The sequence below is a fragment of the Onychomys torridus genome, chromosome 1 (assembly GCF_903995425.1).
Source record: "Onychomys torridus chromosome 1, mOncTor1.1, whole genome shotgun sequence".
NCBI classification, from domain to species: Eukaryota; Metazoa; Chordata; class Mammalia; order Rodentia; family Cricetidae; genus Onychomys; species Onychomys torridus.
In genome coordinates this window covers 129,378,980-129,395,093 of record NC_050443.1, presented here as the reverse complement: position 1 = coordinate 129,395,093, position 16,114 = coordinate 129,378,980, and the positions used below count along the sequence as shown (strand labels likewise).

The 16,114-nt window shown below is 50.8% G+C and overlaps 1 protein-coding gene across 2 annotated transcripts; it reads left to right on the top strand.

The window, feature by feature from the left end:
• The first annotated feature begins 7 nt into the window (after positions 1-7).
• Positions 8-13,558, top strand: Tkfc (triokinase and FMN cyclase). Of its 2 annotated transcripts, none has more exons than XM_036205438.1 (18): positions 8-240; positions 1,375-1,483; positions 4,976-5,165; positions 6,299-6,409; positions 6,498-6,679; positions 8,356-8,434; positions 8,743-8,832; positions 9,403-9,437; positions 9,514-9,598; positions 9,694-9,783; positions 10,436-10,552; positions 10,900-11,019; positions 11,204-11,299; positions 11,960-12,066; positions 12,167-12,270; positions 12,388-12,421; positions 12,531-12,620; positions 12,979-13,558. In XM_036205438.1, the coding sequence occupies exons 1-18, from the start codon at positions 14-16 to the stop codon at positions 13,138-13,140; spliced, it is 2,028 nt and encodes a 675-aa protein (XP_036061331.1). In that variant the 5' UTR covers positions 8-13; the 3' UTR covers positions 13,141-13,558. The 2 variants fall into 2 exon arrangements, with proteins under 2 accessions (XP_036061331.1, XP_036061320.1); XM_036205427.1 differs by having other exon boundaries at positions 11,204-11,341.
• The last annotated feature ends 2,556 nt before the right edge of the window (positions 13,559-16,114 follow it).

Here is a 16,114-nt window from a genome sequence, read left to right as displayed (position 1 = left end):
CCGCAGTACCCGGATGAGAGCAACGGTTAGGGTACGCAGATGGGAACGGCCTGCAACTAGTGGTCCGGGGACGGCTTTTCGACGCCCACCGGGCCCTCAGAGCCCGCCTGCTGGCTCCCCTTCCCCAATCCGCGCCCCTTTCCTTCCCCAGCGTCTGCCTCCTTCCCTCCTCCCTAGCTCCAGGAGTCCTCAGGGCTGTTTTTCCCCTTTTGGAACCGGAAGGGCTGCGGAGGACAAGAGGTGACATAAGATGTGTGCACATCCCAGACCAGAACCGGGCTTCCCTTTGCTTAACGACCACCCCCGCCTCACCTGGGCGCCTGGATGCTCCCCTCTTTCAATTTCTTCAGAAATGAACGGGCTGCCTACCTAAATCACTTGCCAGCACAATTAAGTGTCCCTACTGCGTTACAAATTCCGAACGCAAACACAAGGCTGGAAATTTCACAGCAAGAGCCTTGATGACCCAGGTGGCCAGTGCAGGCCCAGGTGGCCAGTGCAGGCCCCAGGCTTCTTCAGACAGCCTCCACACCCCCAACCCCTCACGGGGCAGCAGAATCTGAGGCCAGAAGCATCTGCAAAGGCCAGAGAGGAGCTAACCTGAGGCTGAGGCCTAAGGGGATCAGTTTAACTAAGAGTCTCCCTAGTGAGTTGAGGCAGAGATGGGTGGAGCTAGGTCTAGACCAACAACACTGCTAAATGAGGTCTGACTGAAAGAAGAGCGATTTTTTTTTTTTTTGGTCAGACCTGAGGATCGAACCCAGGGCCTTGCACTTGCTAGGCAAGCGCTCTACCACTGAGCTAAATCCCCAGCTCCCTGAAGAGTGATTTATAACTCAGGTGTCCTCAGCCGGGACTCTGCCTGACTTTGGAGAACTGGATGGTCAGTAGGAACATTAATTCGTCTTTGTAATAAGAATAGTCATGGGCTCAAGTCCTGTCTCTTACCAGTACAATCTCGGACAACTCAATAGAGCTTTCAGTCCGTATTCCAGAAGCAATGCAAGGTCACAGGGCTGGCTTGATCCTGGTGTGGTCAGCCAGCAAGGTGAAGATCTTTGTACGTTTTCACCATTAGTGATACCCATGTAAGATGTGAAGTTATTCTGGGTAACTTTGCTCCTTGATGAGGAAGTGGATACTGCTCCCAGGCAGAGGCAACCCTGTGCCCAACATGAATTGATCTGTCTTCAGGCCAAGTGTGGGTGTGAACCTTGGTCAGGCCCACGCTGCTCTCCATCCCTCGCTCACGTACTAGAGTTTGGACTTGAATCAAAGTCTGAGGCAGCTCCCTAATTCCTAAGGCGCTGGAGGCGTCATTGCGCCAGTTGGCTGCTGTATGTTCCGCAGCTGAAGCCCTCACTACTCCTGCAGGTGCTGCCGCTGCCTCCACTTCAGACCAGACAGCACTCAGGATTGGCCACTCTGCAGCAGCTCAGAGCAGAAGTGTGAGCTCAACTTGTTTCAGAACTTCCCTACCATGGTGAGTCCTGTGGGGGGCACAGTAGAGGGAGGACCCTGGGGATCACCTCTCTGAGCCCCCTGAGTCTCCCTGTTCCCCAGCTGAGATGCTGCTGCCTCCTGAGGTTCAGAGGTTTGTATCTCCAGGGTTGATCCTTGTTCCCTTTCCTGCAGGGCCACTGGGCCAGGCCAGGTGTGAGGCTGACCCGAGGCACTCCGAAACCCCTGTGGCTAGGATCTCCGTCATGCATTTAGATCAGAACAACAAGTTACTGTGTAATAAGTCACTTTACTAGTCAACAAGGGAACCAGGAAGAATGATCTGGTGCCTGTTCCTCAGCCCAGGCATGTGTGGGCTGCTCCCAGAGTGGAGAAATGGTTTATGGGAGGCTCGCAATGCCCCAGGGCTCTATTTCAAAACTGATCTTGAACAGATCTGGGTTCAGATTTGAGCCGAACCCCCACCACCTGTGTTACTGCTATGCAGAAAGCTTGACCTCTCTGAGCCTCTCCTCTCCCCAAAGCCCATCTGCAATATGGCAGATTAAGACCTGCTACCACGCTGCTCTGTGGTGTGGATTCTAGGCCAGAATCCCTGTGGCCTCACATGGTACCTGCCTTTCCTCAACTTTCCTTCCCCTGGGGTTACTGGGAAACAGGGATGGCTCCAGTGCAGGGATGAGCAGGAGTCTCTGGAAGTGGGGTGGTGCTGGAGGCTAGGCTTGGAGTTGATGCCAATACACAGCTTCACTGTGTGCAGTGATCCCTCTTTCCCCACACTGCCTTTCTCTGGCACCCTGTGTCTGCTTCAGCAGCTTAGGAGAGCAGCATGTGCTTGAGGTGAACCAGCAGCTCCAGAGCACTTGCAGCTGTGTGGCTTTGAGCTCAGCTGTGTTTCAGTTCCCTCTCTGTGCTAACCTTCCCGCCAAAGGGTTTTCGGGAAAATTAAATTAAACAGGTTCATAAATACTTAGAAATAGTCTGGCTCTTAATGCTTAAGAAATGGAGCCATGAGCCTTTAATCCCAGCACTCGGGAGGCAGAGGCAGGCGGATCTCTGTGAGTTCGAGGTTAGCCTGGGCTACAGAGTGAGTTCCAGGAAAGGCGCAAAGCTACACAGAGAAACCCTGTCTCAGAAAACCAAAAAAAAAAAAAAAAAAAAGAAAGAAAGAAAGAAAGGAAAAAAAAGAAAGAAATGAAGCCTATCTTATTCTGCTTGCTGCCTATTCACCTGGACTACTCCCCTCATCCTTAAGCAAGTGTCAAGGCCTTGGCCCTTGTTAAATGGAGGAAAGCCTGGCACAGAGACATCAGTGCTGCATTTTGCATAAAAGTTCCTACTGGGTCCTGGCAGGTTCAGAAAGGAGGCAGGAAGTGCACTTTGCTGGGACCACTAGGCGGCGCCGGCAGCCTCCTCAGGGTCCACTTAGAGTCTCTGGAGGACAAAGGCAGGGAGCTACTACATTCCAGGCTACAACCGTTTGTTTAGCTAGCTCCAGCTTTTCAAAACTTCTTCATAAAAGGGACTATAGGTCCTTTTTAGTGAGCTTTTCCAGGACACTGATACAAAGCTCTACTCCAGTAAATTGCTGTTCAGAGGAAAAATGGAGGCCAGAACTGATGTTCCTTCCCTGAGTTCTCATAGCTAATGACGGGCTGGAGTGGAGTTTGAGTCCCAGTGACTATGGAGCCTCTCCTCTCTCTCCACTACTCTAGTCCCACATTGCTCCCTTCTGGCTGCACCCCGTGAAGACTCGCTGAACCCAGAGGTGTTCTCTGGAGTTCTTAGGTAATCCTTTGCACAACCTCCCTCCTGAGTATGTCCTAGTTTATCACAGTGTAACTGCCCTGGCAGAAAGGAAGACAGACATTCTGAAGAGAGACATTTGCACCCCTTCAACTGTTAGCTAACAGATTGTTAAAACAATTCCCCCTCCTAAGAAATTGGAATTGTCCCAGGAAACTCATGCTGGACAAAGGTAAAAACAGAAGGAAAAACTGCCAGAAAGAGGTTGCACATAGTTCTCACAATGTTTCAGACCACCTTAAAAGAAAACCTAAAGCAGAGAGCGATGGGTCAGTGATGGGCAGAACCACCCCTTGACTAGGAATGATCAGGCTTTTTGTTTAAGGGTTGTTTTTTGCTGTTGTTGTTGTTGTTGTTTTGTGTTGGGGGGGTGTTTGTTTGTTTTGTTAGTTTTTCAAGACAGGGTTTCTCTGTTAGCCCTGGCTGTCCTGAAACTTGCTCTGTAGACCAGGTTGGCCTCAAGATCCACTTGCCTCTGCCTCCTGAGTTCTGGGGTTAAAGGTGTGTGCCACCACTATCAGTCAGTCTTGTTTCAGTTTTTATGTGTCTGGGATACATGCGTCTCAGACTTTGTATGTAGCCAATGCTAACCTTAAACTCCCAACCCTCCAGCCTCCACCTCCCAAGTGCTGGGATTACAGGCGTGTGCTACTACACCCAGCTAGAACTGCTAGAGTATTCCTACCTCTTGCTCTCTGTTTAAATCTAAACCTCCTGTCAGTACCCTGACTTGGAGAGGGGGAGTCACTGGACCTCTTTGTTTGCTCCTCTAAGTCTCCGTTCTCTGCTCCTTACTGTTGTTTCTTAGTTGGCATATCGAGGGTATGCAGCTGAGTCTAGTTTGTTAGGGTAGCAGAGCTAAGGCTTTGACCCGAACAACTCCTCTTAACAAGATTCCTCCTGTGGTTTATGGGGTCCCTGCCTACCTCTTCCTGCCGACCCCATGTTACTTGGGTCACTCTGTGCTCCGTGGAGCCACTGTACTATCACACACCTCCATGTCTTGGCTTATGCTTCCTTCTGCCCAGAATAGCCCCCCTCTTCCCAGTGCCTGCATACCTCCTACTTATTCTTCATAAAGACATCCTGGGTCCCTTCAGGAGATTGAGGTCCCTTTCTTCTGTGCTGCCATGCATGTGTGTGTCCCTCTCACATAGCACATAAAAACGATATTCATGTTCCCAGAGGAGGGCAGAAATAGCATTCTAGTCTCTGTGAATATGCAGGGCCCAGCCCTAAGCACTGCCACCCTGCATGAGCAGTCCAGCTGAAGCACATGAAGCCCAGTTGTCTCATCAGATAGGTGTGGGGACTGCCCAGGCCCTTCCCCCATCACAGGAACCTCAGCCTAAGACTCCTCTGACAGAAACAGACAGGGCCCCAATTTCATTTTTTTTTCCTAGTGAGGACACCAACTTTCCCAGCTTTACATCAAAACTGTTTTCAGGACAGGCAGAAACCATGGTGCAAAGGCTTCTAAGTTAAGCAGTGACTACAGAGTTGAAAATTGAGAAGTTACAGGCATATATACCCACCTGGTAATGAAACAATTCAAGGCACATTGTGACCTCCAAATTCCTAAGCGGCTTCTGTAATTTCCTTCCTCTCCCATGAGATTCCTGGGGAAATTTGGCACAGTAGTGTTGCTGGACAGGATGGGGGTTCCTGCTGACCATACTCTGAACCTCTTCTTCCTCCTCCTCCATAGACCTCCAAGAAGCTGGTGAACTCAGTGGAAGAGTGTGCTAATGAGGCCCTTGCTGGGGTAGTGGCCTGTAACCCTAACCTGCAGCTCCTCCAAGGGCACCGTGTGGCCCTGCGTTCTGACCTGGACAGCCTCAAAGGCCGGGTGGCACTTCTTTCAGGTGGAGGCTCAGGCCATGAGCCTGCACATGCCGGTGAGCATCTTGTGTTGATTGTGAGGGGTACTGGCCAGAGCAGAGGAGGGATCTTGGGAGATCCTTGGTGCTAGTGTGAGGTACCAGACAGATAATGCTGAGACCAGAATTAGGAATGGACCCAGTCTCCATCCTCCCACACCCAGCTGCCCCAAGGTCAGTCACAGCCTGTGAATTCGCACAGCATCTGAATTCTTATAGCTCTAGAAATGCAGGGTTGAGCCAGATAATCTCTGAGGCTCTCCCAGCCTCAAGAGTTGCTAATGATAAAAGTCTTCCTAGCCCTTTTCCAGTCCCACTGACCCAGCACCTCCATGACACTTTGCTGACTCTGCCAGCCCAAATCAGGACCTGTCTTCTGCATCCCTGCCATGCCTTCCCCACACTTGAACCATCCTATCGGGTTTCCTGTTTGATGCCAGGGATGTGAGCCCTCGTTAGGAGCCCTACAGCAGGGTCAAAGCTTGTGTCATTTGCATCTTTCCTGTCCACCTCAGTATTCCATGTATTCATTCTGCACATATTAACAAACCTGCTGTACACTGGGCCTGTACAGAGCACACCGTGAATCAGGCAAGATCCTGCCCAGTGGAACTGTCATGCCCCACTCCAGGAAGATAGATGTAAGAGAAATTCAGCAAGCCTCAAGGGATATAACAAACATTAGAATGTACAGTGAGGGGAAGAGCAAGGACTCAGTGCTTAAAAGTACTTGTTGCTCCTGCAGAATTAGTTAGACCTGGTTCAGTTCCCAGCACCCACATGAGGTAGCCCCTCACAACCATCTGTAACCAGTTTCAGGGGAGCCACTGCCCTCTTCTGACCTCCATGGGCACCAGGCACTCACATGGTGCCATAGTGCACATACGTACACACTTGCAAAACACTCAGTAAATCTTTTTTTCCAAAGCTGTTTGTACAAAGAACAGGAGAAAGACCAAAAACAGGTAGGAGGGGACAGAGTTCTTCAGAGTTAGAAGTTAAGAGAAGTCCCTCCAAGATGACTCCTATGGAGGGTCAGCCATAGCACAAGCACACAGTAGGGCTGCCCAAACATGGAGCTCGGAATGTGGGAAGCCACAGGGATAACAGTATAGACTTTACCCAGTGTACTTCCTTCTCTCCATCCCCAGGTTTTATCGGGAAGGGGATGCTGACGGGGGTCATTGCAGGATCTGTGTTCGCTTCTCCAGCTGTGGGCAGCATCCTGGCAGCCATTAGAGCTGTGGCCCAGGCAGGCACAGGTCAGGCTTGCATATGGGAGAAAATGCTGTGGGTGGGCACTTTGGGGGTGGGTGCAAGGCTAACAATACCACGCTATTGCTCCTGCAGCGGGCATCCTCCTCATCGTGAAGAACTACACTGGAGATCGACTCAACTTTGGAGTTGCTATGGAGCAGGCCAAGGCTGAGGGCATCTCTGTGGAGATGGTGGTAATTGGGGATGACAGTGCCTTCACTGTCCTGAAGAAGGCTGGCCGGCGTGGCCTGTGTGGCACAGTGCTTATCCACAAGGTTAGCCTCCCCAACCTGGGACACTGAGCCACCAACCATTTCTTTACCCTAATCTACCAAGTCCCCACCATTGCCTCAGCCACTCAGCCCAGAATGCAGGCATTCTCCCAGCCCAGTTCCCTTTCCTCCCTCCCCATACCTAGTCAGTTGCCCTCCCTGGCACGTCTCCCAGTGCCACATAGGTCCTCCTCATAGCCTGTCCTAGCTACCTTCACTGTGTGCCATGGCTCTTAGTCTCACAACTGGACTCACCTTCTCACTGGGCTTCCTGTTCGCTTCCTGTTCGCTTCCTGCTCTCCTGCCTTACCGCTCTGTTGCCCACATTATCTCCAGGGGTGTCTTTTTTAAAAATGCATATTGATCAGCACTCAGAACGCAACTGAGGCTAGCTTAGACAGCAAAGTGAGACCCTGTGCCAAAACAACAACAACGAAAATGTGTATATGCCCAGTTTTCATCTCCCTGAAGGCATCCTAGGTTCCCATAGTTAGCTCTAGCCCCTTGGTTGGGGGTGCCCACCACACTATTTATTTGAGGGCTGGAGAGGTGGCTCTGCAGTTAAGAGCACTGGCTGCTCTTGCAGATGACCTGGAATGGGTTCCCTTTACTCACATGGTAGGTCACAAGTGTCGTAATTCCAGCTCCAGGGGAGGCCAGAAGAGGGTGTTGGATCCCCTGGAACTGGAGTTTCAGACAATTGTGATGCCATTTGGGTGCTGGGAACCAAACCTGGATCCTCTGCAAGAGCCCCAAGTGCTCTTCACCACTGAGCTGCCTCCCCAGCCACTCCACCACCACACTCCTGTCCCAGCTCACGGCTGCACTGCCCAGCACCCCTTCTTCTTTCCCTATGCTCCGTAAACATCAGGTCCCTCCCTGTGTCTGTTGGGCTGGAGCTCACCTTTGTGGCTTTATGTATGCCATATCTGTCCCTGCAAAATCCTTTCTCTGGTCAACCTTCTGTGGCCTGGCTCACTCCTGGAGACAGATGGCGCCCCATGTGGCCCTCTCCCTCATCTCCTCAGCACCCTGGGCCACCTTCCCGGGGCTCTCTCAGCCTCCTGATACATGTGCCATCTTGCAGTGATTTCCAGTGTCTCTGCTTGTCTTCTTCAGACTGAGTTCCTTGAAAGAAGAACTGTGATTAAGGCTTCCTTTTTTCTTTCCAGTTCAGTAGACTCTTGGTGAAAACTGAGTAAGAGGGTGGATGAATCGAGCTAAAGTATGCTATGGAAGAAAGAGATCTGAGAATCAGGACACAGCAACAGGCTGTGTGACATTGAACAAATCACCCTTCTCTAGGTTCATTTCTCTCTTTTAAAAGTCCATTCCAGCTCCACTAGACTGCAGTGGGGAGGGAGAGAAGGAGGGAGGGGAGAAGGAGGGGGGAGAGAGAGAGAGATGTGTGTGTGTGTTTTGCTGGGAATGGGCTTTATGCATGCCAGGCCAGCTTTCTACCAAGGATCCACACCCCCATCCCCAAACAGAAACTCTTGAAGACTCCCAGCAGGTATGTTGTAAATAAGGAGAGGACATTCTTCTGCCCTAAATTTGATAGACCACATTTAGTGTAGAAATCTTTAGATCCTCCCTCCCAACAAGATTCTTCTTCTCCCAGTGACCCAGTGACTCCTCCACCCACCATCCTCTCTCTCTTTCTCTCTGGGTGGCTACAGGTAGCAGGTGCTCTGGCTGAGGAAGGTGTGGGGCTGGAGGAGATCGCAAAGCGGGTGAACATGGTCGCCAAGGCCATGGGTGAGTGCTAGCCCCAAGGATGGGAGGATGTGGCAGACCTGGGGATTCTAAGCAGGCTCCTACCAGTTACACCAAAAGCCTTTCCATGTTTCCTTGAGGGCTAGGGGAAGGTCCCCTGAGGGAGACTCTGGACCCTGGAAGCTATGGGTACCAGAGTTTGGACTCTCTTCATCACTGAGATGAAGAGTTGGGCAGCCTGCTCCGAGAAGAGGATGCCATAGCCAGGGCTTCTACAGCATTGCTGCTGCCATCCTGGCCCCTCTGCCAACAGCAGAACCACCATCTCTTTCATGCTTCCTTTTTCCTAGGTACCCTGGGGGTGAGCTTGTCCTCCTGTAGTGTCCCTGGCTCCAAACCCACCTTTGAGCTTGCAGCTGATGAAATAGAAGTAGGCCTGGGTAAGCCTGTGGCCACCCTGCCCTGACCATTCCTGTTCTTTGCCTTGAGATTTGCCTACCTCTAAGGTCCTGAAGTTGTCTACCTCCCTGCTTACTTGATGTCTCCAGGTGGTCTCTGGATTCATAGGTGGGCACTTGAGGCACAGCCTATACCAACCTGCCTGACTTCTATCCACTCTGCCATCTGTGCCCAGGCTCTGGACACATAGAACACCATGTTTCTCCTACCTCACTTTTACCCACATCATCCCATGTACTCCTCCTACTGAAGCCCCAGTGTATAGCCCTTTTGGTCCAAAGGCTATCTTGTCTGTGACTGGCATGTTCCACTTCTCCCCATGTGTTTCTAACACAATAGGCATTAGTGTCCTAAGGCCTCTGTGATTTCCCAGCTAGCTCTACTGCCACACCATATGCTGCCCTGTTTTTCATTATTCTTTCCTATTCTACCCACTATCCACATTCATTGTGTCTAGCCTTGTCCTGAACACTTTGTGTGTCATTGATAAAGGCATGGTAAGAGAATCAGCAGGCTGTGAGCCAGCCAGTAATGACCACATCTCTCCACAGGAATCCATGGGGAAGCTGGTGTTCATCGGGTAAAGGTAAATAGACTCCTCACTCAGCCCACCCCAGCCCTGAGGTGTCCTAGAAACAGCTCATTCCTGCTTCTTCTAACAGATGGCACCTGCTGATAAGATCGTCACTCTCATGCTTGACCACATGACAAACACCTCCAATGTATCCCATGTGCCTGTACAGTCAGGTGGGTAGCCTGTAGTCCCCAGTCTCCGAGACCTTCCTGCTCCTCTGTATAGAGACACCAAAAGTCTCACTGAGGGTGTCATAATCTATCCACAGGCTCTTCAGTGATGCTGATAGTCAACAATCTGGGTGGCCTGTCTTTCCTGGAACTGGGCATCATAGCTGATGCTGCTGTACGCTTGCTGGGTGAGCCCACACTACAAGAAGACCCTTAGCTCTTTGGGTTGTTTTGTTTTGTTTTGTTTTGTTTTGTTTTGTTTTGTTTTGTTTTGAAACAATGTCTCACTATGTAGCCCTGGTTGGCCTGAACTCACTATGTAGACCAGACTGGCCTTGAACTCACAGATACCCTCCTGCCTCTGTCTCCAGCCTGGCTCCCTTAACCCTTTGAACCTAGTTTGAACCTAGGCATAAGAAAAGCAGCTGAGGCAGTGTCCTGTCATGGCCCAGAACATCAGCTGAGCAGTTACAAGCTTGAGTTAAGTTGTTACTGTTGCCACTAAACTGCTGGGGTCCTGAGTCTGGGAGTAATAATAGCAATGTCTGCCTTATAAGGTGGTTATGAGAATTGAATGAGATTAAGTATATGTAAGATACCTGGTGCCTGCTAAGAACTCAGTAAATGAGAACTGTTACTCATCAGTCCCTCAGGAGGGGATACATTCAAGGAATGTGGTAATGGGCTGTCACTGAGGGATGCTCTGAGGAAATGGGGTCATTTCCCTAATCATCACAGGCCTCAACCTGCAAGGTCCTTGTTTTGCTGTTTGGTTTCTTCTTAAGATGCTCTGTGGTAGTTCTCTTTCCCACTCACAGGCTTCTGTGCTTGGCATTGCAGAGGGCCGTGGGGTGAAGATTGTCCGTGCCATGGTGGGTACCTTCATGTCAGCACTAGAGATGCCTGGTGTTTCCCTTACCCTGCTGCTTGTGGATGAACCCCTGCTGAAGCTCATAGGTAAGAGAGACCTAGAGGCTAAAGGCATTGCTAGAAGGAACCATCATCACCCATCCACAGGCTCATAGCATTAGGACTGATGGTGACACTGTGGCTCCAGACCTGTGAAGAGGCTCTTTCTAGCTTTTTAGCCTTCAGCTCTCACTCAACTAGGGAAAGTTGATATTAATGTCTTCCTCACATCTGCCTTACCCTCTCCCCAGAGAATGCCCCCCACTCAGTATGCAGTATACACTCAGTATATTCTTATTGATGTGGACCGCCTTCTTGCAGACAGCATAGGGAACCAGTCTTCAGGGTCAGACCCCACTTGATCTTGTCTGAGAAAGTTACATGGCTGCCTCTAGATGCTGAAACTACTGCAGCAGCCTGGCCTCACGTGGCCAAGGATGCTGTGACTGGGCGGAAGCGGATCCGAGCAGCTCCCACAGAGCCTCCAGAGGTCCCTGAGACCACTGCAGCAGAAGGTACTGTGCCCTGCTGATGGAGAGGGGCAAGAGTCCTTGGTGGTTAGGACTTTGGCTTGAGCACCAAAGGGTACATGGTGGTACATGGTGGTCTAGGGACCTTGGTACCCGTATCTCCCACCCTAGTCGTTTGGCTGTGAGAAGGTCCAGCAAGGCCTCTCTGCATGCTGTCCTCCCTTTCTAGGTGCAGCATCCAAGCAGATGAAGCTCGTGCTGGAGCGGGTATGCACCACCCTGCTCGGACTGGAGGAGCACCTGAATGCCTTGGACAGGGCTGCTGGTGATGGGGACTGTGGCATTACTCATAGCCGTGCTGCCATAGGTGCTCTATGGGGTGCTCAGGGCCTAATATAGCATACTAGTTCTTAGATTTGAGGTTCCATGAAACAATTTCCAGAACACTTAGGGGCTTTAATGGAGTTGCTGCCTTCCTTCGTCAAGTGAGGCATTCGGCACACCCCTCAGCTTGTTTTCCCAAAGAAAGGGGTCTCGGGGGAGCGATCACAGACGGAGAGTCCATTCTGCTGCCTTAGCACTCTCAGGTGTCCGTGTCACCAGAAGCCCTTGTTGTTCAGCCATTCAAGAAAGATGTATTCGCCGGGGGTGGGGGGTGGGGGGGGGGTGGGGGAGGGGTGGGGGGGGTGGCGCACGCCTTTAATCCCAGCATTTGAGAGGCAGAGGCAGGCAGATCTCTGTGAGTTCCAGGATAGCCAGGGCTACACAGAGAAACCCTGTCTCGAAAAACCGATAGATAGTCAGGCAGTGGTGGCTCACGAGGATTTCCAGGCCAATCTGGGATAATGGGAAAGAGGAGAAAAAAGAAAGGCAGAAAGCACATCTCTCAGTAAATGAGACCAATCAGAAAAACACTAGCAGAGACCAGGGAGAGAAAAGGAAGTGGATAGCATCTCTGAAGGGCCACCTGTCTCTCTACTTGCAGCCATCCAGGGCTGGCTAAAGGAGAACCCAGCTCTAGCCAACCCTGCCCAGGTGCTCTCCAAAGTGTCTGTTCTGCTGCTGGAGAAGATGGGAGGCTCATCTGGGGCGGTGAGTAGAAGCCGGCCCTAGAAGGACAGACATGGGGAAGGATGCAGGCTTGGCTGGGTGCTGGCCAGCTCCATGTACTCAGCATTCTGGTCCTCCTCAGCTCTATGGCCTGTTCCTGACTGCAGCTGCCCAGCCTCTCAAAGCCAAGACTGACCTTTCAGCCTGGTCTGCTGCCATGGATGCCGGCCTGGAGGCCATGCAGAGGTGAGCATGTGTCTTAACACCAGGGGTGTGCTGGTAGATGGTTGTGCAGGGAGGTGGTTGGTAGATGCTACCTGCTCCCAGCCAGGCCCTGTCCTCACACCTTGCTCATTCTTTCAGGTATGGAAAGGCTGCACCAGGAGACAGGACAATGGTGTGTACTCAGGGTGTAGCTCCCCTTGCCCCTTTTGAGCCCACAAACCCTATAGCTATCCTCAGTGACAGGACTTCTTCTCAACCCCCCTCTCTCTGACCTTGTCTAGCTGGATTCTCTGTGGGCAGCAGGACAGGAGTTCCAAGCCTGGAAGAGCCCAGGAACAAGTCTCCTCCCAGTCCTGACTAAAGCAGTCAAGGTGAGTGAGGCTTGACTGGACAGTCCAGGAAGCACCAAGCTTCAACTTCTAGATGGCTTTAGGCAAGTTAATGGTTTTCTCCACCTTTATTTCCACCTGTGTAAATTAGGAATGAACACCTAACTCAAAGTGTTTTATGGGGAGGGAGATACATTGAGCCTAGCCTAGCACCTGGGCTGAGTGAGGCTCAGCAAATAGGGACCCCATTCCTTGCTAGAAGTAGAGAAGAGGCGACCTTTCCACTGAGGGATGGCACAGAGCTTGCCTACAGACCAGGACAAGGGTCCGATTTTCAGGACCCAGTGGGAAAGGAAAGGCCTGGTGTCATGTACTTAAGCCTTCTCCCACACTTCCTCAGAGTGCTGAAGCTGCAGCCGAGGCCACCAAGAACATGGAAGCTGGTGCTGGAAGAGCGAGTTACATCAGCTCTGCACGACTTGATCAGCCGGACCCCGGAGCGGTGGCCGTGGCCGCCATCTTCCGTGCCATCCTGGAGGTCTTAGAGACACAGAAAGCATGACTGCCTCTTCTCCTCCTCAGCTCCTCCCCCCTGCTCGTTACTTCCTCTTGCCTTCAGCTGGTCACCTTGCCCTCTCTCATCCTCTGCATGGAGCAGGGCATCCTCCACCGCACCTCCAGAACTGTTCCATGAATATGAACAATCTGTTCCATGAACATCAATAAGGGTCTGGCTGGGTGATCCCGTGCCCTGCCAGCACTGCCCTTTCCCTCCTCAGGGAAGAGGAGTCCCTCAGGTCATGTTCACCCCACCCCAGCCATCACTGAATGTCAGTGATAAGGCTTTTCCTGAGTACAACACAGCCTCAACTGGGTGTACCCATTTGGTTTCAAGACTCCAGGCCTCTTCCTCTGGAAGGCCCCTTCCTCTGGAAAGCCTCCTATGCCCAGTGTATGAAAGAAAGCTAATAAAACCCATGGAAGCCACAAGCTGCTGCCTCATCTCTGGGACTTTAGCCCTGGTTACCGTGACCATGACCCATCTCTTGGCAGGCAGTTTATCACCTGTGCTCCAGACCAGTTCTGCTCAGCTGGGCTGGTTCTGTGGGTGGGGACTCCCCTTTCCAGTCCTAGCACACACCATACCAGTGCATGTGAGATTGGCACAAAGGCTCTTCTCTGCACCAGATCAGCTAGTGATTCTTCAGAAATGACATGGGCATTGGGTCCCCATAAGAGAATGTATTTGCTGTGTTTGGAGGCTCTGGGATAGTTTGGAAGCTGCAATCATGCCAGCCCCAAGGTCTCTCTAGAGCAGTGGTTCACAACCTTCCTAATGCTGCGACCCTTTCATGTGGTTCCTCATGTTGTGGTGACCCCAACCATAACATTATTTTCATTGCTATTGCATAACTGTAATTTTGCTGTTATGAATCATAATGTAAATATTTTTGGAGTTAGAGGTTTGCCAAAGGGATCACAACCCACTGCTCTAGAGCAGTCATTGCCTATACCTTGACCAGTGGAAAGCCTGATGTGTGCTAAGACAGCACACATAGCTCACACCAGGCATGACACCCTCAGTGTAGAGAGGTGATTCAAGGCACAGGCAGGTCATAGCCATGTAAAGTCTGGTTCTGCTTTAAGTCAGCTATGGGAACTCATGCCCACATTTGGCCAGTTGAGATCTGTAAAATTCAATGATGGTCATCTCAGGCCCGCAAGATTGCTCAGTGGGTGATAGCCTGAAGGCCTAACAGCTTGAATTTGATCACCAGATCCCATTAGGTGGCAAGAGGTAAAGCTGTCTTCTGGCCTCCAAGTGTGCTGTGGCACGAGTGTGCCTACATACACAAAATAAGATTTCTTTTTTTCCAGAATGGTAACCATCTCACATGGATGTGAGGGTTAGGATCCTGGGCAGTCTGGTGTTCTAGTGCTGTCACCAGAACGAGTGTTAGCATTGGTGTCAGACACACCCCTCCTCCTGGGTCACCATCTATAATCCTCTAAGAAAGGGACCTCATCACCTGTGTTCTCAAATTAGGCACTGGGACTCTCTGGCCCCTGGGCCTAGGATCTTCTGTCAGTCTGCTCCATCAGAAGGCCCTGGCAACAAATCTGGCCGTCAGCATACACAGATACATGTGCCCAGCAGAGAGGAAAAGGTTGGCACCAATCAATGACTTGTGGATCCCAACTCTGCCATCACCCAGCAGAGTGGCAGCAGCAGGTCACCCCACTTGCCTGTCCACCTCCACTCCTTTTTGAGTCTTGTTTTGAACACTTTAAGACAGGGAACACCCCTTCCTAATGAAAGAAGTATGTGTCCTAAAGCCATTCACAATGATGGACACCCACACAAATTTAAGGAGCATGCAATTTGAAAAAATACAACCATGGATTTCTTGTTGCCCCTTCTTTGCATCTGTCAGGGTCAAGCCTGTCCTGAGACCTTTGCAAAAGTGCCAGAACTCTCAATTTTGTCATGTCAGCAAAGAAGACTTCTGCGTTTCAACAGAACTCCTATGCTTAAAACTTTATTCCTAATGTGATGGAATTAAGAGGTGGGGCCTTGAGCCCAGCCTGGTGGCACACCCTTTAGTCTGAGCACTCCAGGAGACAGAGGCAGGAGCATCTCTGTGAGTTTGAGGCCAGCTTGGTCTACATAGCAAGTTCCAGGACAGCCAGGGCTCCATAGTGAGACACTGTCTCAAAAAAACAAAACAAAACAAAGCAAAAAACCAAATGAACAAAAACAACAACAACAAAAATGTGGGGAGAATTCCCACATAGCTACACTTGGTTTGACTCTGCAGTGTTAGCACCTAGCTTTGACCTGCCTTTTGTGACTGCTACCTCCTATCTCTGGTACCTTCTGCTTGAAGTCTTATCTGAGTTTCCTAGGGGATCAAAGCCTATGCAAACTTAGTTTAAGAACAAACCAGAACACTGTGGTATTCTTGTTGGTTTTTGTTTTTGTTGCTGTTTTTTTCGAGACAGGGTTTCTCTGTGTTGTTTTGGTGCCTGTCTTGGATCTTGCTCTATAAACCAGGCTGGCCTCTCGAACTCACAAAGAGCTGCCTGGCTCTGCCTCCTGAGTGCTGGCATTAAAAGGCATGTGCCACCACTGCCAGCTCACTGTGGTATTCTTTTTTAAAGATTTATTTATTTATTATGTATACAGAAGAGGGCATCAGATCTCATTACAGATGGTTGTGAGCCACCATGTGGTTGCTGGGAATTGAACTCAGGACCTCTGGAAGAGCAAGCAGTCGGTGCTCTTAACCTCTGAGCCATCTCTCCAGCCCACTGTGGTATTCTTTACTGAAAATTTGCATTTGACATTGTCCTTCGGGGGGGGGGGCGCTAGATAAAGACTTTGGTATATAGAATTGACTTGCTAAAAGTGTGAACTTCATAACAATAAAAGGGCCCTTTACTCAGCACAGCAGTTCAGTCATAGAGACAAATCCACCTTGCAGCTGGAAAAGGCTCTGTATTTCTTTCCACGGATCAGCATGAACATCCACACC